This window comes from Athene noctua, chromosome 4 (genome assembly GCF_965140245.1).
Source record: "Athene noctua chromosome 4, bAthNoc1.hap1.1, whole genome shotgun sequence".
Taxonomy (NCBI): Eukaryota; Metazoa; Chordata; class Aves; order Strigiformes; family Strigidae; genus Athene; species Athene noctua.
In genome coordinates, this window is record NC_134040.1 from 59,892,496 (window position 1) to 59,915,889 (window position 23,394).

The window sequence follows — 23,394 nt, forward strand, 5'->3', positions numbered from 1 at the left end:
AAAAATACTGGTGGGTTTTTTTGTTTTGGGTTTTTTTTGTTTGTTGGGGGTTTTTTGCATGTTCTCTGTATAGATGGCAACAGTGAACTTTTTCTGCTGGGAAAACTTTTCCACACCTGGTTTTATTATTATTATTTTTTTTTTTTTTTTAGACAACTAATCTGGCTTAGATATCCTATATGAGCAAGTATCTTATGTCACTTGCATCTGCAAACAATTGCAGCTAATACATGTATTTTTTTCTGTTACGTATGGGGTCTTTGCAGAAGTGAGCCAAGACCTGGGTACTCTATTCCAGGGTTTTCTCTTCTGTAAGAAGCAGCTTATCCAAGCTTTTGGAATAACTGTTGAGAGCTGGCAATGATGTTGGTATAGGTCTTTGGATTTCTTGTACTAGGAGTCTGGCATAAACTGATTGTTCCTTCCCCAGGACCATCTTCTTGTCTTCATTAAACTCTTCCCTGCTATCTTGATGCAGTTCTTAATTTCAGTTACTGAAGCTCAGTGTGTCTGGAGTGGAATGAGAACAAGTATGTCCCTCCACCTCGCTTGTTGATGGCTTGTCTTGGAGCCTGTTTCTGGAATGATTCACTTCAGAGTTGCATTTCAGTAACGCTGAAGTTTGTCAGGATGAATGTTGGTTACAGTAAATGAAGGGGATGAGCAGTCAGTTTGCGTGGTCCTGCCTCTCCTCTTCATTATTAACACCCCCTCAAGGACTGTCTGGACAATTCTTGTCATTTTGCTCCTGCTCTTATCACAGTAGAGGTTTCCTACCAAGACTGAAATGTATCTTCAGCATCACTTATGTTCCTGCAAGGATTATATCTTCTTTAATAAAATGAAGAAAGGACTTTAGATTTATTCTCATTCTGCTATATATTACAATTGTATAAATGTTACTAGTATTTTTTCCATAGTGCGAACATCCAGCAAGGCCATACTGTGCCCTCATGAATGACAGCCTACATCTGAATGGTGACTGACTGACTTCAGCAAGAAGTGGACAATCTTTGAGCACTGATGACCCAGTGAAACCTTTCCTGTCATGAGGCTCCTCCTGGCAGATCAGCCAGTCTGTCCACAGGATCCTGACATGAGTTTTGGCTTGCTGATAACTATGGTCATTGTGAACCTCTTTGTGTTGTTTTCTTTCAGTTGGTTGTTACCATGTTTAAAATAATTTTTTTTTTTTGAAGGGATTATTGGTTGAAGTTTAATAGAATGCAGCTGGAAGGGTAGAGTTGGTGTTATTTTGCTGATGGGTCAATTAGTGAATCTCCTAGCTTACAATGAAGGTAATATTTTAGAGCTCCTGCAACAGGGATCTTGCGTCGGCTAGGCTTTCAGGCTGGCCCTTGTGATTCACTTTGTCATTCATGCACTGCTTAACAGACACTCGCTGATGTTGTCTGTTAGTGATGCACATTTGATTAGCAAAACTTCAGGACTTCCTTTGTGTCAGAATGTCTGCTTATGAACATGTCTGATGTTTAGTGGCACATCTTGGGGAAATATAGGGAAATCCTGCAGCAGAAAATGAAGCATGAATACTGAACATGAGAGGGGTGGGGAACAGGTGCTTTTATTTTTGTAAGAGTATAATGATTTTACTTGTAGCTTGCATGTAATTACTCTGAAAATAAAAAATTCCCTTTGGAGGATGGGGAAAGAAAGATCCTTTCCTTCATTCCTGCTCTGGGGCCTTGGCTGGCTGCCTCAGAGGATGGGTAGGTGGGTGGGTGGGAATTCTGTGACAAAAAACAAATGAACAAAAGCCCAGTTCTCAACTTACTGCTTAGCCATTGTGGAATTTCATACTACAGAAATGATACTGTCATGGATTACATACAATTTGTCAGAAAAGTTTTGTACGCTGATAACAATTGATCTGAGATATAGGACATGTAAGACTGAAAGAGTGGGGTGGTTTTATTTTCTTTCTTCATTAAAATACTAGGAGTCAGAGGAAACATTAAACTATTTGTATCAAACCTACCTCTGGATGAAGATCAGAGTGATGAAAGCAAGCAAACCTGTAGTGTAGCAAACATATTTCTTCACTAGAGTGACACTGCATGTCTTCCCCATTGATTTCTTATATCTTTGTGAGATGACTCTGTGTGACAGTTGTACTTCTGTGACAGTGGCAAAAGTAGCTGTTGCAGCTGCAGGAACTGCAAATACAATTGCTTTTTGTACATCAGGGCTCAAGACTGAAAACAACTTTAGTGACAGCTTTAGCTAGTTTAAATATTTCCTGTTATACTTTTCTTGTGCAACAGTGAGATGTTGTGTCCGTCAGCCACTAGGTGCACTTGCTGCCTGAAAGAATGACATAGCCTTAGAAGATTGCGGGGAGATTAAAAAACAAAAAAAAGAGACTGTATTGGCAGGGAGGGCTAGCCTGAAATTTGTCAGTGTCTTCAGCAGCTAAAGCTTGCTAATGAAAATTCCCTACTAAGCAAATGCTTCATTGATGAAAACATGAGGTCCCTCTGCCTGTCCTCCTACCCTTCCTATTGAAGGATTACTGAAGCTTTTTGCCTTTTAAATCTCATTAATGTTGCTGGGGCTTGACTTTGGCCTTTAAAATGTTAAAATCCTCTTTGCTGTTGGTACTCTGTAACAAGGCAATAGTTTCTTCTGTGCTTCAGTTTTCAGCAAATGGGAATTCCCTGGTTGTATTCCCAGCTGGAACTGGCGCTGGGGTTGGACGCTGCTGAAACGTGTAACGCTGGTGTGATTGTACTTGGTACACTCAGAGCTGTGCCCAGATGAAGCAGCAAAAGCAGAGAACAAGAGTTGCTTTATCATGGGTAATCCTGAACTACCCTGGGCTGGAAGTTGTGGTGTGTCACACCGTGCATTATAGATGCAAATACTTGTACAGCCCTAGAGAGCACACACCTTTTATTATTATTTTTAAAATTTTATTTTCTGAGGGGAACTACACTCTGGCTTCTAGTTGCTGTTTGGCACTGTTGATGTATCGTTACACTCCTTTTCCATAGGAAAGCCATAGAGTTTCCTTAATGTAACTTTCTGTGCTTTATTTTTGTAAATTTCCTGTTCTGTTAGTTTCTTACCATTGACCTCAAATCACTACCTTTCCCAGGTGCCCTCTGACTGGGGCAGAGGGGCCACCAGGCCCCTGCCTCTCCCTTGGGAGCACAGAGAGCACCTGTACCCTGCCTGGAGGTCTGTGGGGACTGACACACTCCCCCTGCCAAAGGTCCCTTCATCTCCTTTGCTACAGAAACAAGCAACAAACTTCAGAAATGACACCAGATACTGACCTGAAGAAACTATTCATGATTTGAATTCTCTTTTCAATTTATATGTCAGCTCCTCAGGAATGCCTGCAGGGGGTACATTGACCAGCTATGTTTATAAGAACATAAATGCGTTTTTTTGGAAAACAACATCTTATACACATTTAGGTTCAAGTAATTCTCCCCACTCCATTTCCACATGGCCAGGTAAGTCTTAAAACATCACAGCTCCTGTCCTGTAAAGCCTGACAGTCTCGGGTCCCTCAGTTCATAGACACCCACTGTATTTCCAGGGCTGGGGCATGTTATACCTTTCCAGGACTTTGCTGGAGTTTGAATGGGTCCAGAGAAGCCTTTGTATGGAATACAAAGCTATGCTGCCACACTAATACAGCAGTCACTGAATATTTATGACTTCATAGCAATACTGCACACATCTGCAGTATTTGTGGGAGTGTTTCTAATAGAAATAAGGGGTTTTCCCAGAGAACAGATATTTTTTTAAAAATTTAATTGACCCATTTACAACAGAATTTTAATTAGCCCAACACTATATGTGGGATACAACCTTGCAAGATTCTGTCACTATTTTAAAATCCCAAAATTGTCTTTTTTTGGGCTTATTTTTATTTGTAATTGTTCTTGGCACAATAATTTATTGAAATCGGAAAAATAATACGACCCCTCAAGGCTTTTAAGTCTGAACATCGAAGCCACTCCTCTCTTCCAAATCTAGGAGTCACATTAACATGTAGTTAAGGAGCAACATTTATTTATATTTAAGAGTTTCTGAGTGTAAGTAGTTTTCAGTTTTTCCTAACTGAAGTTTAAGTGCAAGCATGTCTTAGTACATGCAAGGCAGGAATTCAGCACTACTGAGAGCTTGAGGGGAGGCTTGCTATGAACAATTCAGGTTCCTAAAGATGTCTGGGAATAACACACAGCTATGAGGTTAGTAAAGATCAAGATCTCTGTGGAGGCATCTTTGGCTAATAGCATGTTTACCTGCTTTTTAAGAAGGCTTGTGCAAAGCTCAAATAACCAGGGTGGAGAAAGTCTGTTTAATCTTCTACTTGCCTGAAAGCTAAAATACTCTCTTACACCCTTTACAGGTAGCATATGAGATCTTTTTTCTGGTTTTTGTGTGTACTCCTGTATTAGCACACGCTCACCTAAATTTTGGAGTATATCACTGTGGGTAATGCAGACCATTATAACCATTAACCATATTTATTCATCTACTCTTGCTGTGTAAACACAGTAGAGATTCTTTTGGTTTTGGTTTGGGTATCACTTACCTGAAGCAACTTATTAAAAAACCCACAGTTTCCTTGTAAACCCAATTTTTGTAATTGCTTTAATACATTAGTAGATAATTAGTACTGATTTACATAGTTTGACTTCAGAAATTAGGTTTACTTTAAGTACAATTATTTAAACTAGCAATGGAGTACAAATGTTATTCTTAGGAAAGACAAATTTATATATGAAGTTTCCAGAAAGATGTCTTAACAAAAAGTAAACGCTAAATTTTATGTATTATAACTTCATAATCTTGCTAACTTTTCATGATCATCATCTTGTGCATAAAATCTACTTTTAAACAACTATCAAGCATTACAGAAAAGTTGAAGAGTTTAAAAATAATTAACCAAAGTGTGCAATCTATCTTTTATATAAATCCTCAACTGTCATCTTGAAAAAAATTGGTAAAAAACAAATCTGAAAATTCAGTGCTGACTTCACAAAAAGTCTTATTAATTTGCTTTAGTGATACTGGACTTCTTCCAGAGTTGGTCCAGGTGAGAGATTCCAAGACACTGGAAGTGCAAGGATGATCTCAGAGCCGTGTCACGCTGGAGCCTGAGGTGGTCAGGGCACAGCTTGGAGACATGTGGGATGTCAAGCAGAGGAAACTGATGTGCAGCTGGCTTAAGAATCCCACTGCAAGAAACAACGAAAAATGCCTGTTATTCAACAGACTGGTCATGTTTGTTTAGAGTAAGATCAAACACTGTTATTTGTTGAAATGAGTATGAGAGAATCAAAACCACAGTGTAATCCTCCTTCAGATCTGCCAGCTGGATCTCAACTCTGTTATTCTCCTCCCCCCTTGCATAAGGAAAGTGGGATGATCTACAGGCAGGTATGAGCAACACAGCTAAGAACTTTGCACTGGAGTTGGAGGCTTGACTGCTTCGAGAGTCAGAATGTTATCAACAGAAATGTAATTTCTGATTGTTCTATCTGCAATTTTTTGGCAATAACCAAACACTCAAAAATCTCCCTGAAATTAGTAATAAAAAAATAGTGGTCTGTCATTTTTTTTTCTTTTTCTACAAGAAAGGTCCAGTCCTCTTAAGTGGTATACACAGTATTGTATACATCACTGAATGTATTTCATCACATTTGGAAAGAATACTGGAGTCTTTGGGGAAAAAAAAAAAAGTAAGACTTCACTGTGGGAGGTTTGTACTGAAAGCATAAATTTCAGACACGTAGTTAGTTTCTCAGAGGAGAAATCTCACAGTTTCACTCTAAATGCATGTTTTCCAGTGGATGGGGGTAAATGAAAATTCCCTTTCCAACTCTTGTTATTTTTCTGTTAATATGTTATGTTAACAGTACCTTAAAAGTGGTGTAAAAGAGAGAAGAAAAAACCACAACCCCTAAACCACTATGGTTTTTTTAACCTTGCCAGGGCTATTCTACTATGTCACAGCTGTGGCACATGTGCTTCTACATAAACTCTTTGCTTTTCAAATACTAGTATGTTTAGTGCTATGGTATTAAAGGCTTCTGAACCAATCTGAAGACAGGCAGCAGCAAGAAAGCTATGGAGAGGCTATACTTTGCAGAAGAGGAGAACCTTGGAGTTTGGTGTGGATAATTCAAAAAACAGAACTGATTGATTGTGCTGGATAAATTGTATTTTGCAAGGTCTCCCACACTTAATTCACCTTCTCTCTCCCACCTAACAATTTTCTAAAAGTGACAGAGATCACCTATTCTGACCCTGGGGTAATTCCCACTCCCCCCTTGAATGATTCATCTCACTTTAGCAATCTGCAATTTATAAGCAGCTCTGCTGTTACCAAATTTTTCATAATAGTTTTTGCCAGCTTCAGAGCTTTTAACATTCAAAGCTTTTAGCCATTTAGTGAAGGTGACAACAGCTCTGTTAAGAAAGCCCATACAGGAGCTGAGCTGCCTCTTGAACGAAGAGTAATAATTTTTAATTTTCAGTTCATGTCATAAGACTAATTTTTTGCGTCTTAGGAGCACTTTGGAAGAGGGGGCCTGAACAAGTGATTTAGAGGAGAAGCAGCAGCAGAGGAGGTACCTACTATTTTATGGTGTGGACACCGTACTCCAGTAAGCAGGAGGGCAGCTGGCTGCAGAAATGAGACAGGGAAACACAATTCTCGCAAGAAGCAACTGCCTTCTCCTTTACATGAGACAAGGGTGACAGAAAAGACCTCACTGAAGATACCACAAAAATAGTGCTACAAGAGTATATAACATGTTATTCCCCCCATCTGGAAAAGCTGGAGAGGCAAACTGAATCAAAATAACAAAAAGGCTAACAAAGTCTTTAAAATTACATTTATCTTCAGGAATAAACTGTATCATTTTGTTCATGTGAAAAAATATTATTTAATCCCTTTTATAACTCTAATAATGCAAAATTACAAATACTGCTCCTATCTAAAATGGTAAACTTTAAATTTGAAACTTTCAGGTCCTAAACTCATCTGAAAGAAAGGAAACTGAAGAAGACAATCTAACTCTGACTTTCGGAGCTGTTCAGCACAGACTCTTCTTGCAGAAAACAACAAACTGAAGAAATTCAGTGCCTAAGAAAACTCAGGGATTGGAAATTTGTTAAAGATCTCAAGGAAAAGATTTGCACATATGTTAACAGAAAGCAGACATGTTCTTGGCCTTAAACTTTCAATGTCAATCATCCTTCCACACATAAGACTCCTTCATTGTCAGAGGAATTAGCAAAATACAAAATTTTCCAGGTAATTATTTCACTGTACCATATTCTGAAAATGAATGCAAGATAACTCATGAGGTCTACAACCTTGGATTGTGATCTAAGTTCAGTTTCTGGTAAGTTTGTTCTCAGCACAAATATTGAAACCGAACTGATTTAAAAAAATCCACAAAACATGATCACCAAACCCCCCAAAACCCAATGAATGCTGCTGTACACCAGATTTATTTACTTTTACCTCCTAGCAGCAAGCTTAATGATCAAGTTTCACTGAAAGATAGACATAGTTTTAAAACTGGTATGAGATATGCATGGAAGCACACAGGTAGCAAATAGTAATTAAAAACCCCAACTATTAAAGATCTCATTAGATGCCCAAACCCAAGAAACTCACAATCACTAACACAAACATAAGAAAATGCTGCTGTATCATCACCTGTAAGCTCTCCAACACTTAAATGACCATTGGTCTCTTGGCTGATCAGCACTTCTGGACACATCCTTCCATCTCTACCTCTCAACTTTATTTTGATATTCAGTACGTTTGATACTGCACATGCCATCAGGATATAGGACTACACTCTAATACAGCTTTTAGTTGTGTAAGCTTGTTAGTTGCAGGAATTAATGGGAACTCTCTTCAGCTGCATCCACAAGTCAAGTATGTGTCTGTCTGCTTGCAAATCTGCCCTGCAGTAACAAGAATAGGTTGATATCTGACAAAAAATAAGTTCTAGTATAAACCAGAATGTATGATGTTATGGTTTATCTGGTGAAATCAGACCTCTGAGATGCACCCCCATTCTATGATTATGCAAATGCACTCTGATGGAAAGCACTTCCACAAGCGTTAGTTTCCATGACAAATAATGTCTCTCTCTGTGTGTTCATATACATGCTTTTACCTCTGTTAATTAGGCATCTGTTCCTTGTCTGTTGGGTTCCTAGTCGGAGACTAAAAAGAAACAGATGTAATTAATAAATAGTCATGTATATCAACGATAAATTAGGCCAGTGAAGAATGTCTTTCAAAATTGAATAATTCACAAAATACATACCTAGGATGAGTCACTTTTTATGTTTTTTACTTCAAATCTGAACACAACACACATCCCTGGGTGCAGGGGAGCAAGAGACATCCACAAAAATCAGCAGGTGTTGTGTGGGAGGATGACATAAGGTGGATTTTGTACAAATCTTACTTCTACCATAATGGCTGGTCTTTATTGCTGGCAATTAGGAGAGGCTGAGGGGTACATGGATATTCAGTTGTCTTGATAAACTCTTCAGTCAACAGTTTGACTGGGGGCTTGCCTTATGAAGACCTGTTTTTGTGACAAATGGGCAGGAAACTGATTTTTGTTATTTTCTTGATTTTAAATTTGACATCATGTGCAGCTACAAAATATTTAAGAAACTGGAAATAAGACAGGCTAAAGATGTAGCTTCACAAGTCCAATGGACACTGTTGTAAACAGCAACAAATAAGTATTTTCAAGACTAGAGGTCCTGACTGAAATACATACTATTGAAGTAATGAAGAAAAAAATTATTTTCTATGACATCCTCACTCTCCACACATACAAGCTTTTGTATGTGCTTCATGATTCTGAGTTATTTCCACTTTGCTAATTGGGTTGAGTAAAGTTTGAGTTCTCATGGATCCAAATGTCAAAATTAGTCTGTCATTATTCATCTTCCTACTGACCTATCAGAGACAACAGAAATTGGTTAATGTGTTTAAAATTAATTGCTGTGTGGTTTTTTTCAGTTTTCAGGGAACTCCACCTGCAAGCTGGAGTGGCATCAACTGATGAATAAGCAATCTGTTAGCAACTTGGACTAAAAACAAGGTGCTGATGCGGGTTGAGGAATGAAGCCAGACATTTAGGATAGCAAACATAATCAATAACCTGCCAATTTGTGAAAGGTGCATAGTGCTCTTCTGAGTGTTTTTTGGATGAATCCAAGGAAGAGATTTGGTCTTTGGCATCTGGTTGAGCAAACTTAATTAAACTAGACCTGTTTTGCTGTCATAGGCATCTACAAATCTGGAAATCAAAACCTGGAAGAAGGAATTCTGTGGAGGATGCCTTTACTGCAGTGGATGACCTGGCTGTTTACAGTGCCTTACAGGAGTGGGTCAGTATTGAATAGTATACAGCAACAGATAGTAGAGTTCTCCTCCTTGGATGTACGAAGGCCACTTTCAGTACAAGTACCCTTCTGATCCTACGGATTTTAATAGCTAAGAAATAAATAGTTTCAGCTGAGCTCTCTGGAAAAAGCTTGTGACCTTTCCACAGCAGGCCACTGACCTTGCCAGTCTTGCCAATGATCCCAAGACTGGAACAGATGTAAAGACCAAATTACTCATTTGCCTCAGGGGTATATTTGTCATTGGAGGACTACTAAGCATCTAACATGTTTCCCAAGACCAACCTTCATTTAAAACTATTATGTAAGTTATTGGCATTGAAATAATACTAATACTAATAATAATGTCAAGCTTAATATTGGCTTAATGCAGTATTGGTCTTCTGAAGTCCATCTGAGTTATAGTTTGTGTTCTGTGGCCTTTATCTTGCTCATTACTTAGCAGTAAAGCAGTGACACCTACTAATCAGTTTTTGTTGCTATGCCAAGAGTAGAGAACAGAGTATCAGTCGTTCCCCATTTTGATGAGGAATCTTACACTATACTAGCTGTATTCCTAAAGACCAAGTTCAAAGTTCTACAGAGATTAGCTATGAGGGGATAACTAACTACAAGCAATTCAAACTGTCTTATGTAGTTTCGGCAATCTTGCACTTATTTTTAGATGCTGGATGACTAAATCTGTGGGATGTGGCACATAAGGTGCCATAATGTAACTGCAATAGAAGGCAGATTTTGAAATCTCATTTTCAGAAACAGCTAAATGCGACTCACATAGGTAATTCAAATGTCCAAAGATGCAGATAGACATCACAGAGGTTTTTTAAAAATTCCCATGTGCTGGAAAGTATGGGCATGGAATGCATGTGAAAGCTGCATTGTCTTTTAAGACTTTAAAGGAAACTCATCTAGTCATCCTTACATAAACACTGTCTAAGCTGCTGCCATTCATTCTGTTAGTGGACATGCACAAACCCAAGACTCTCAAGGCCTTAAGGGTATAGGTGAGGAATCAGTTACCACAGAGTAAGCTGAAGTCTAACCAGATTTGTATGCTCATGCCCTGTGGGACCCCACAGCAGCAGCATGAATCCAACTTGGTGTGAGAGCACAGCATCTTTCTGTGAGAGCAGCATGTACCTACCTCATTGTGGGCACACTCTGGCTGTCCCCATTTGGTAACATTTCCCAGAGGACACCTATGGCTGAGGACTTCAAATGCCAAGACATACCTCATCAGTTCAACTATTTCAATTTTTTTGTCCTCTCCATTCTTCCTCGTCTCCTACTACTTTCAATGTTGGCAAGGTGGTTTTCCAAATAGTTCCAACAAGCCTTGCTTACAGATAAAGTTTGCCATAGGCACTAGGCTACTTCTAGGTCAGTACTTTGGTGGTGTCACAAAAGATGCCAAGGAAAACCTTAAATACCTTAAAAAATGTGGCCCACTCAGATTTCAACACAGAGCTTTTGTCTCCAAATCATTATTTATCATTTTTTATTTCCATGGAATTTTATTAAAGGTATTTTGTGTTGTTGTTCTGTTGGCTAATACCTTACTTCCCTTCTTGAAAAAAAGATATTATCATGGGCAAGACCATATGTATATTATATAGTAATGAGATAAACCATTGTGCCTGTGCTTTCTGCAAATGAACATTCTACATGCTTAGTCCGTATTTAGTTGTTCTTAAAATAGGTTCTTGTAGATATTTCACTCTCAGAGTGACAGAACTTTTTGCTTGGCAGTTGATATTTTTTTGGGGGGGTGTTATTCAGTCTCATATTAAACTGTTGCAAAATGAGACATGAACTTTGAGATAGCATCAAATGTTATAATGGAAGATTGAACTGACTGCCACTCTCATTATTAACTTTCATTAAGTGGAAGCAAGATCAAACTTACCCAGAAACTAAAAATTATGTTCCATACTAATTTATAGGAGCCATTTTATTTTCTCATTAAAGTAAAATCAAATTCCTTTTCTAACAGACTTCTGATGTGATCTCTTTAAATCCTTAATCAAGTTTTCAAAAACCACCTATGAAAAAGCCTATCCAAATCCTGATTTCAAACATGGGATCTGAAGAGGGAGTCATGTGTTTTTAAAGGTACAGATGGAGGGTCTGTATACAGATGTAAAAAAGGAATTCATTAAACAAATCTGAGAATGCTAACATTCATACATACCGCTTTATTAAATGGCATGTGGAACAAAAAGTCTCTAAAATGTATGCTCTCTGGTCTGCTTTCCTTAGGATCTATGAAAGAGAAAAGAATGTGATTTGTCATTTTTGTTTCAGGCAATTTATTTGTGTCTGGACTTAGGTACTGGTATTCTGAGATCTTTCTTTACTCTTGCCATCACTATGCCTTCAGCTGTAGAGGGAGTTTCATCTTTTAGAAGTTCTTATTTTCAAGAATTTAAGTATTTGATAATAAAGTCCAACAAGCTGGACAAGACAGGGACCTCCTTAATGATTCTTCCCATTGTGCTTCTGCAATGCAAAGCTGCTGATCTATATGCATATCACTGGATAGAAGACAGTGTAACAGAGGGCAGAGAGGTTAGGAGCAGAAGGGAACACAGTGATCATTATCTGAGTTACTGGATAATTTCACAAGATTTACAATTCTGGTGTTGATACTACATTTCTGCTGGTATCTCTGGAGAGTGAGGACAGTTACAGAGGCAGGATTGAGGTGGCCTTAAAAGAAAACCCTACAGACATACTTTCCAAGAATCATCCTCATGTCATCATGAGATTTGCCTTGCCCACAGAAAACATGGTAGGAACAAATACAGTGATCGTGGGCCCTCAGGCTCCAAGGGCCTTGTGAAGGCTTATGGGCTGACTCTGTTCCTGTGCTCAGGATGCTGCACCCCTACCAACCATGATGGGTATTAAAGCTGAAATATAAACAGTCTGGACTGCAACTCTCCACTGGGCCAGCAAGAATTTCCCTTCATTACAGTTATCTCACAAGTCTATATAAATACAACACTGTAACAGAAATAATGAAAACAGTACTGTGGATTATTTTTCCTCCCTTGCAAGTAAGGAAAGAACACATTTAGGTGATAATTCTAAATAGTGATACAGTACTAAGTCCAATGTGAAAGAGAAATACTAAATTTCCCTTCCAAGAATGGGTATGCACTGAAGTTTACAGAGATTATAGGCCTAAAGTCAATACCATCTAATACAATCTTTTCATAACAACAAGAGAAAATAATTTGCAGGAAATGCAGGTGATTTATACTGCAGCAGATGACATTCAATCACCAAGGCAAGAAAGCATCCTAAATGACCAGTGGTACAGCTTTTATTAATGACTCACAATACTAAACTGCTGTTTCACAAATAAAATATCGAAGTCATCAAGTAAATTGTTCTAAAGAAATCATCTACCCTAATTGTGATGAAGTAGTAGGAAACAGGCTACAGAAAAGCTGAGCTGCAAAAACTTGGGAAAGTTTCTGCCCCATTAATTTTCAGTGAGCTCATCTTTGGGATGAAATCTTGACCCTGCTGAAGGCCTGATTACACTAAAACAACTTAAATGCAGTCAGATACAGAAAATGCTCATTACAAATTCCATGCCTGATCCAAAAGTCTGCTTATGCTTTGGATCAGACCTTTGCAGTATAATTACAGTTCAAGGCTTCAGTGTTCTGAAAGGCAAAGAAAGTACAACTTACCATTCAGATTTTCCTTTTCTAGTCTGTTTCCAGTAATGGTGTCTCTAAGGTGGTGCACTTTTTCCTTTAAGTAAAAAATAAACATAAAACCAGCTGCAGAAATCAGTAATGGAAATTTACTGTAGAAATAATGAATAACTATAAAAAGCTGTATTCTTCAGCGTTCTGAACAGCAAGCTTCTCTCTCCAGGAAAATTATTTTAAAAGACTGAAAAAACGTCTGTGATGCACTGTAAGTAGATGCTAATTTTAGCATTTATACCTGAGAATCTTGTAGAGTTGTTTTCCATCAGTAAGTTACACTGATTCTGGCACTAGATTACAGAGGCTTGGGGGTTTATATTTTGCTTTGGACAAGAAATTTTTCCTCAAAAAACCCAGTGAAGACCAGAAAACTGCACTGACATCATGAAGTAAATTCATCATGTTCATATTGGGCTAACAGTGAAAGACTTTTCTGTGGTATAAAACCAAAGGAGTGTCACACAGGCAATGCAGGGTATAAACCACCACTAGAAAGTAGCTTTTCTCCTGAAGCAGTGAAAACAGGCCAAGTGAATCCTCCTTGAATTACAGGCATCTTCTAGTTAACCAAGAACAAAAAGACTTAAGACTTAGTGCTTTTATCTTTGCACAGATTAGATATCATCTTCCTCCAGAAGTAACTCCCCTGGCTGATAGAGCAGTAACAGCAATTCCTACCTGTGTGCAGACAGATTTGGAAGGGGGCAGCCACCATGCTCTGACACTGCTGCCAAACAGCCAGTGCTGTGGGTGCCCAGCTGGTGAACTGGGCACCCTTGCACTTTTGCTGTTAAGTGTCTCATTGTGATGACAAAGCTCATACTATCTTTTTTCAGTAAATGGAAACACAAAGAGCATTTAATCTCTCCTTGTTGGCAGTATCTGATAGCTCTCCCAATCTAAAGTAGTAGACCAGCTTTGGTTTTCCTCTTTCTACTAATGCACTTAAAGGACAACAAGAAAATATTTTTGTTAAAGCACAACCTCATATAAAATGAGGCCATAACCTCTTCCTTCAGCTGTCTTGTTAGAGGTAATTAACAAACTTCCTCACCATGCCTTTCTCCTTAGCTTCTAGCTTTGATGCAGTTCTTTCAATGACTCAGTGTGTGGGCTTTTATAAATCCCATTTTTGTGCACCTCAATTTACTCCATACATTGAATATAAAGGAGCCAAAGAGCCCTGCTAACAATTGTGAATTTCTCTAATTAGATTCACCACTTTCAGACAGGCATAAAGCCTGATGTACGTCAATATATATTAACAATGTATGCTTGATACAGTTATGTTTCTGTTAGCTGACACTGTTCAATAGTGCATTTGGTTTGTTCAGCTATAGAAGGTTTGTGGTTTCATAAAAGATGCACAGACCTAAGCATCATCTAGCAGTTTAGAATAAAAGTCTTAAAAGAGGAACATACTTAACTCAGAATTTTAACCAAATGGAACAGCACCTGAAGTTAGACAAAATAAATTCTGGAAGCCTCTCAAGTAATCAAACAACAGTGAAAATGGGTATCTAGAAGATTCAGAACCAGAAGCAGCAAGTTCCTTGGGGGCTGATGGGCATATAAATCATGACTCTCATTTTTGACCTCACATGTAGAAGTCAAAATACAAGAGTTTGTTTCTGGAACTTCTGATCAAGATTCCTGTCAAGAAACATAAATTTTAGACTCTTACCTGTTGAGTGGACTGTAGTCTCCGTTTTTCATTCTGCCACTGTTTAAATCTGTCAAGGGCTTCATCCACAGAAATTGTCCCCTTTTTCACCTGTTCCTGCAGGTGGATGAGTTCTTCCTGTTCAGCAGGGATGTTGTGTTTTGCACTGCTATCAGTTCCTGTGTTAGGGGGGCCTCGGTGTGCTGCTACAAAATGTAGAAAGATAAAGGTAAAAAAATATAATTAACCCTCTTCATTCCTCCCTCTATGATGCAAGCACTTTTTTCAACAAAGGCATGTAAGCAGTGATTTCATAATCTGACATCAATAAAAACATAGCATCTTTAGGGTGGCTCCCTTCTTCCCTTTTCTTCCTTTCTGTTTGGTGTTTTTTAATTTCAGTAAGAGAAATGCAACAAATCAATGAGAATTTTACCTCTTTGGCAGCAGAGTAGCATCTAAAATATTTCATTACTATTGCTATGGATTCTCCATTACTGTCTGTTCAAGTAAGAACTTCCTTCTAGAGCTACAGCTATAGTACTGACATTTTAAAGGAAATTGTTGCTATGTTAAGACAAAAAATATCCACAGTGCCTTCTTTTCCCTTCCTTCCCCAACTTCACACACTACATTTCTCAAAAGCTAGAGCTAAAATTTGGTCAGAAAGTATTTTGAAATTTCACATGATTTCTTTCCCCCAAATTATGAAATACATTGCAGTGACAAGAAAATGTTACAACCTCGTCCTCCTAGAGATTATGATACAGGTGCGCAACTGAAGGGAAAGTACAGGGAGACATGTGTTATCAGATTCACAGCTCAGTCCAAGGAGGTGTGGCACCAGGTATCTCCAGGATACTGATACTGAAATGGTTGACCCAGAACACATGAGCAGCCATGAAACAGGGGTCTTTTGAGCACTGCATGAGGCTGTTGCAAAGGTGCCATAAAGCAGAGAATGCAGCCAGGATAAAAGTTCAAACCATAAGTATGAATTGCGGTGGGTTTGCTGCTGCTATGCATCAGCAACTTTAAGTGAGGAAGGATTGTGCAAAGGGAAACACACTAAGGAAGTGAAAAACCATCTACTGGTGGCTTCTCCCACTCCCTCCTTTTGATCATACTAGCACATATTAGGCATGATTCTCTACTCTTTTCCATCTCAGCTAATTGTTTGTATTTTGATGCAGTAATGACCCTAATGCCTTGAACTGCTAAGATTATTTGGAGGTCAGACCAGTTTAGGCAAAACTGCATTTTTCATGTCAGCAAAATGGGTGTGTGTGTGTATTTCCTCAGACCCATAAAAACTACTCTGCTTTATCAAAGAACGGTTTGGGTTGGAAGGGACCTTTAACAATTATCTAGTCCAATCCCCCTGCAGTGAGCAGGGACACCTTCAACTATTATAGATCAGGTTGCTCAGAGCCCCATCCAACCTAAGCTTGAATGTTTCCAGCAACGGGACATCCATGACTTCTCTGGGCAACCTGGTCCAGTGTCTCACCACTCCTATTGTAAAAAATTTATTCCTTAGATCTAGAGTCTGAATCTACCCTCTTTTAGTTTAAAACCATTGCCTCTTGTCCAGTCACAACAGGGCCTACTAAAAAGTTTGTCCCCATCTTTCCTGCAGGCCCCCTTGAAGTACTGGAAGGCCACTATAAGGTCTTCTGGAGCCTTCTCTTCTCCAGGCTGAACAACCCCAACTCTCTCAGCCTGTCCTCATAGGGAAGGTGCTCCAGCTCCCTGGTCATTTTTGTGGCCTCCTCTGGACCCACTCCATCAGGTCCATGTCTTTCCTGTGATGAGGACTTCAGAGCTGGACTCCAGGTGGGGTCTCACCAGAGCGGAATAGAGGGGGGAGAGTCCCCTCTCTTGACCTGCTGGCCATGCTTCTCTTGATGCAGCCCAGGACATGTTTGGCTTTCTGGGCTGCAAGTGCACATTGCCGGCTCATGTCCAGCTTTTCATCCAGCAGTACCCCCAAGTCCTTCTCAACAGTGCTGCTCTCAATCCCTTCATCCCCCCACCTGTATTGATACTGGGGGTTGCCCCAACCCATGTGCAGAACCTCGCACTTGGCCTTGTTGAACCTCATGAGGTTCACATGGACCCACTGCTCGAGCTTGTCCAGGTCCCTCTAGATGGAACCCCATCCCTCAGGTGTGTCAACTGCAGCTTGGTGTCATCTGCAAACTTGCTGAAGGTGCACTCGATGCCACTGTCTATGTCACTGATGAAGATATTAAAACAGTACTGGTCCCAGTACAGACCTCTGAGGGACACCACTCATCACTGACCTCCATCTGGACATTGAGCCATTGACCGCTATCTCTGGATGTGACCATCCAGCCAACTCCTTCATCCACCGAACAGTCACCCATCAAAACCATCTCTCTCCCATTTAGAGAGAAGGATGTTGTGGTAGACCGTGTCAAAGGCCTTACAGAAGTTCAAATGACATCCATAGCTTTTCCCTTCTCCACTGATGTAGTTACCCCATCATAGAAGGCCACTAGGTTGGTTTGCAGAGGTATGCTACCAATATTCCAACATAGTAAGATCTAGAAGTTCTTGTATTCTTTTCCTAAGTGGTTTAGCAGTCATGAAAAGTAACGTCAGTAGCACTACAGACTGCAGTTCCCTGCTGCAGAAATAAATAGGCGATTACATGCTGCTCTATATGCTTTAATCCTGACCTTCTACTTGTTAACAGAAGAGGGAAGAAAAAATCTTCACTCAGTGTTCATTCATTTTGTACATAACATTGTTAATTATTTTAGGGCACCATTAATAGAATTTATCGTAGCAGCATTTTGACATGCTGCAACTCAAATACTTGGGCTGCCACAAATAATTCATTTTACCTGAATCTTGGGGTACCCAGGAGAGAACTGTAGCTCCCTACACTAATGCCTTTCCATGGCTGGAAGTAGTGCACAGCTGAGCCCTCCTGTCCTTCCTTTTCTTGGTTTTAATCACAATGGAGAAAAGAAACAGAAAAGCATAAAGTAACTCTGACTCTTCAAATCTTTCCCATAAGACTGTAACTTCTATTTTTCTTTCTTTAATCTAATTTCTTAATGCTGCAATACCATTAAGGATATAAATCATATATAGGAAAATAGATGATAAATCAGTCAAAAATCAAGTCACAGCAAATCTCTACTAGTTCTACTGAAAAGAATCAAGGCAGTTAAGGAGCTAAATTAAATTCAGTACCGGGCTTCCTGGCATCACAGTATGTCCTGCTGTTTTCAATGGGCACTCGAGTGGCCTTTTGCTGAAACACTACAACAAAATTAAAAATATAAGACAGTTAGTGGAAAATAGCAATAAAAAACATCACACATTCTGAACAAAGGAAGAAGGCTCATAAAAACAGGCTGGAATAAATTCCTTGTTCTAGCCTAGGAGTACTACTCAACCCACTTGTCAGTCTAATATTAATTACTTGAAAAATTGTTATGTTGCATAGAGTGGCAAGATTACTGATATTACAGATAACATGTCAAGAAGCTCTGAAGAAAATAAAATAGACTTATCACATTAACATATTACTTGTTTAGAAAAAACAGCTAGATCTTGGAGTTCTTCACATGGTACAGGCACTTACTGTAGTCTGTTTCTTATTTTATGGAGAAAGCTAAGGCAGAAAACCACAATAGTACTAGGTGAGAATAATGACACTGCTTAAGAAAGACTATATTTTTGTCTGCTTTATCCAGGCACTAGGAATAGCAAAGCATGATCACTTATTTCATTAGCATAGCCCACCATCCCCATTCCTGTGAGGTGCCCAGAATACAGCCAGCCTGGATAAAAAACTGGGTAAAAAACTGCGTGGATGGCTGGGCTCAGAGAGTTGTAGTGAACGGAGTTAAATCCAGCTGGCGGCTGGTCACGAGTGGTGTCCCCCAGGGCTCGGTTTTGGGGCCACTCCTGTTCAACATCTTTATTGATGATCTGGACGAGGGGATCGAGTGCACCCTCAGTCAGTTTGCAGATGACACCGAGTTGGGTGGGAGTGTTGATCTGCTCGAGGGTAGGGAGGCTCTGCAGAGAGACCTGGACAGGCTGGAGCCATGGGCTGAGGCCAACTGGAGGAGTTTCAATCAGGCCAAATGCTGGGGGCTGCCCTTGGGCCACAACAACCCCCAGCAGCGCTACAGGCTTGGGGAGGAGGGGCTGGAGAGCTGCCAGTCAGAGAGGGACCTGGGGGGGTTGATTGACAGCTGGCTGAACAGGAGCCAGCAGCGTGCCCAGGTGGCCAAGAAGGCCAATGGCATCCTGGCTTGTGTCAGCAATAGCGTGGCCAGCAGGGACAGGGAAGGGATCTGACCCCTGTACTCGGCACTGCTGAGGCCGCCCCTCGATTCCTGTGTTCAGTTTTGGGCCCCTCACTACACAAAGGACATTGAATGACTCGAGCGTGTCCAGAGAAGGGCAACGAAGTTGGTGCAGGGTCTGGAGCACAGGTCGTACGGGGAGCGGCTGAGGGAACTGGGGGGGTTTAGTCTGGAGAAGAGGAGGCTGAGGGGAGACCTCATCGCCCTCTACAGCTCCCTGAAAGGAGGGTGCAGAGAGCTGGGGATGAGTCTCTTTAACCAAGTAATAAGCAATAGGACAAGAAGGAATGGCCTCAAGTTGCACCAGGGAAGGTTTAGACTGGATATCAGGAAGCATTTCTTTACAGAAGGGGTTGTTGGGCGTTGGAATGGGCTGCCCAGGGAGGTGGTGGAGTCCCCATGCCTGGAGGTGTTTAAGAGTCGGGTCGATATAGCGCTGAGGAATATGGTGTAGTTGGGAACTGTCAGTGTTAGGTTAACGTTTGGACTGGGTGATCTTCAAGGTCCTTTCCAACCTAGTTGATTCTGTGGATACGTTCTGAAATACTGCAATCATACTTCTGCTGGCAGCATATATAAAACCCAGAAGGTGGGAACTGCTTGGTTTCTGACTTAGCTACTGCCATATAGGCTTTCCCTCTTAAGTCTCAGTTCTAATTTTTGCTAAACAAACAGATGATCTAAAATAATTCCTTCACATTAAGTAATCTGAGGTCACTGCAATGCAGCAAACATGCCAGTTCAATGGAGCAAATATTTGCTTGGGGACCAAGGCCCAGTGCAACATTTGCTCAAGCGGCAGAGCAGGCACGCTCTGCATGGTACCCTGGAATCCTGGCTTCTTGCTCCTGCTGACCAGGGAAACCCAGTGGACCTTGGTTTGCTCCCTCTCAGCCTGCTCAGGCTGCCTTGTATGATGCACCTGCTTCTCTCAGTGAAACCTCTAAAACAGACGATCAAGGCCACTGTGACATCAAAACTCTGCATATACTACACGCAGAGGTGATGAAGGAGCAGTTCCTAAGCATGTATTTTCTATGCTGCAGAATAAAGTCTTTATACTAAGTCCTGAGTAGACTTGTATGGAAGGTGATGATGAATGAAAACAGCTGGGGACTTGATGTTCCTTAAAATGTTCTCAGGCTAAATGAAGAGAGTAAATGAAACATACAGGCAGCACATTCTGCTGATGTTGTCTCTAGCTTCAGCCTAACACTGTTAGGCTTTAACTTGTGTAATACTCCTCTCTGTAATTCTCAATGAATCCTGCTAAATATGGTTGCAGTGTTTTCTTCTATAGTTGAAATAGTGGTCTCTTTTTAAAGAAGAAATTAAAATAACCAGAACACAGAGGTAATGCAGACAGCCGGAATTTTACTGCTTAAGAAGAAGGGATATACTCAACAATGTCCCTGATTGGAAAGCACTTTAATTGATAGGCTTTGAAATTTTTGCTGAGTTCTGCAGTGTTTGAGTAATCAAAAATGGAATTACTCTTCCAGTTGAAAGTAAAATTGTTAAAACCACTTTAGATGCCTCATCTTGCTGAAATGATTTTAGCTGGCAGCAAGTATTCAGTGTAGGTGAGGTCAATGAAAACAAATTCCTGTTTCTGGAATGCCTGGAAAGTGGTATGCACACACCACAGGTTTAGGGAATACTCCATCAATTTATTCTTTCATTCCCACATTCTAATTACTTACGACTGCTCAAATACAGTAGTGGAATGAAAGAAACAGGTATCTTGCCCAATAATTCCATTATTTCTCATGGAAGATAAGGTGAATATTCCTTCAGCAAAGTGATGTTAATACAGACATTTTTTTAAAGTGTCAGAATCCCACAGCCCTTCAACTGAGGAAGGATATATATTTTTGTATTTTCAGAGCCTATATGCCATAGATAGTCTGATTTTTAAAAGTTGGAGTACTTCTATAATGGTTTTTTACTTAATGTGCACCTTTTATGATCTGAGAGTGCTTTTGAATTTTTAATCACATTGTGACTGGCTAAAGTACCCACAGATGCTTGTAGGTCAAAATCTACAAATTAAATGTCCTGTCCTGATATATGCTATATAATTTTTGTTTATGACGTATCTCCTCTCTCAGTTTCTCAGAATTAAAGGAGGCAGAGAGAACTAACAAGTAATTTCACTTCATTCCCTCTCCTCCCTTCAGTTGCTACAGGACACAGATGAAGTTCTTTGCATGCCCTCCATACATTTTTATGTCTTAGGTACTAAGATCACTTTTTAGGGGTGTAATGTATCCTCAATATTTCTCCAGTAAAGCAAACTCAGAGATTAAGAAACTACTGCAATATTTTCTAGTAGGACAAGAAACCTGAAAACAACATTTTAGAAGTGTGACAAAATGCAAATTTTGTGGCAAATATGCAGAACTCTGGGAAAGTCCCTAACAGAAGGCTTGGAAAGTGAGTGGGATCAAAGGAACTCTGAATTGCCTTTTTTATCACAATCAGATTACCTACAGATGTTGTTTCATGCTGTCCGCACATGCAGGTAAATAATGCTGTGAGGCTTGAAATGTGGTTAAATATTTTCATGGTTATCACCACAAATAGAAGGGCTAGAAACATTTGATACCCATGTCTCTTGTGTATAAGTGTGTACCAGTAAGAATGTTTTATAGTTAGACACTGCAAGAAACTGTGATGAATATAAAGGGTCTAGAAAGGGAATTACTTTTTCTTTACAACAGCAGCAGGTTGACGAAAAGGAATTTGATTTTCAGAATTAATTGAGGTTCCAACACAAAGCCATAATGGTAAAGAATGATGGATGCACTATGACATTTCAAAAATTGCTTAGTGATAAGGCCAGTAAGAAGTGATATAATTAGAAACACAGGTAATCAAAACATGGAAAGAGTTACATTGTAAGAGAGGACAACTCATATTAGTTAAGAAGCAGTGATCAACCAAGATATGGTTTCTAATTTACATTTTACTTATTAAAACTATGAGGGATGTTGCCTAATTTGTTGTATTAGCAAGTTACCTCTAAAAATCAAACAACAGTTTGCCACTATATACTAGCGATTCAAATAAAACTAGACCAATGAATGTACCCTCTGGAAGAATATGTGAGCTAATCATACCTAATACTCACCTACTTAACACTTTCAGCAGAATGACACAAAGGAGAAAAGACACAATGAAAAAAAAAAAAATCAGTAAATATCACTAATTTGAATTCAGTTTGCTCAGGAAAAATCAAGATGCATTTTATTCATCAGCTTCATTGAGCTGATGTTCAGAACAAAATTATCTATCTCCATGACTGTTTTATTTAGGAAACATTCAAAATTAAAATCCAGGAGAACAAAATCTTTATAGAAACACAAGGCTAAGTGATAACGCAAATTAATTAATCCACTAGGGTTGCACTTATTAACACATCTCAACTCAGTTGCAAATCACAGTGACTTTTAAGTTTCCTGTCTTAGTAGGATTTTGCTTCATTCATTTTAGAATTGTCATGCAATTAATTTATGATGAATGGAAGAATGGAGAAGGAGGGGTTGTGTTGCAGACTCCTATCTTTGCCCACTCCATTTTTTCCCCCATTATTTAAACATTTAACATTTAAACTGTGTGCGCATAGTACCTAGGCAAATAAAACTTTCAAGTTCTTTTTCTGGTAGGTATTAGATTATAAATTAGATGTAGCACAGCAAGGGATGACAAATACACAGAGAATACTAAGGAAAGAATATAGTAGAATGATGCTTATTATTCAGGAGATGAGAACTCTGCAGATGTTTGTTCACATCTTTTTAGATCTCTTTTTTTTTTTTTGGTCTGTTTTGTTTGCTAACATACTGAGCATCACTCAGCACGATGACTAGACAGAGGTCATCAATCCAATGCTAACCAGTAAGTTTTGTGAGAGATGATTAAGGACTCCCCCAACATTTATACAAAATATTTCACATATTTAAGATCAAACAAAAAAATTCTAGTGATTCATAACATTAAATCAACTAAGGAAATGGGATACTGTAAACAGTATGACCTTTTTTATTTTTCTGAGGCAACACAGTTGAGCACAGAACAAAAGTGTATCAGCATGCTTCACAAGTCTGTCTAGTGAGGTCCAAGCATTGTAGAAGAGGGATGGCTGTGCTGTGCTGTGCAAGGTAACAAAGGCTCCAGCCCCAGAAGCTGTCTTGTCCTGGTAGCATTGGTT

The 23,394-nt window shown here is 39.5% G+C and overlaps 1 protein-coding gene across 1 annotated transcript in view; it reads right to left on the reverse strand.

Annotated features, from left to right (window-relative positions):
- Window positions 1-5,125: 5,125 nt before the first annotated feature.
- Window positions 5,126-23,394, reverse strand: part of BANK1 (B cell scaffold protein with ankyrin repeats 1) — a 141,140-nt gene continuing 122,871 nt past the window's right edge. Inside the window, exons 12-17 of the mRNA XM_074904489.1 lie at window positions 18,051-18,123; window positions 14,938-15,037; window positions 13,140-13,203; window positions 11,627-11,697; window positions 8,184-8,233; window positions 5,126-5,219 (exon numbers count right to left, since the gene is read on the reverse strand). Of these exons, the coding sequence (XP_074760590.1) occupies window positions 8,189-8,233; window positions 11,627-11,697; window positions 13,140-13,203; window positions 14,938-15,037; window positions 18,051-18,123 (353 nt within the window). The 3' untranslated portion in view covers window positions 5,126-5,219; window positions 8,184-8,188. The remainder of the gene's footprint in view (window positions 5,220-8,183; window positions 8,234-11,626; window positions 11,698-13,139; window positions 13,204-14,937; window positions 15,038-18,050; window positions 18,124-23,394) is intronic.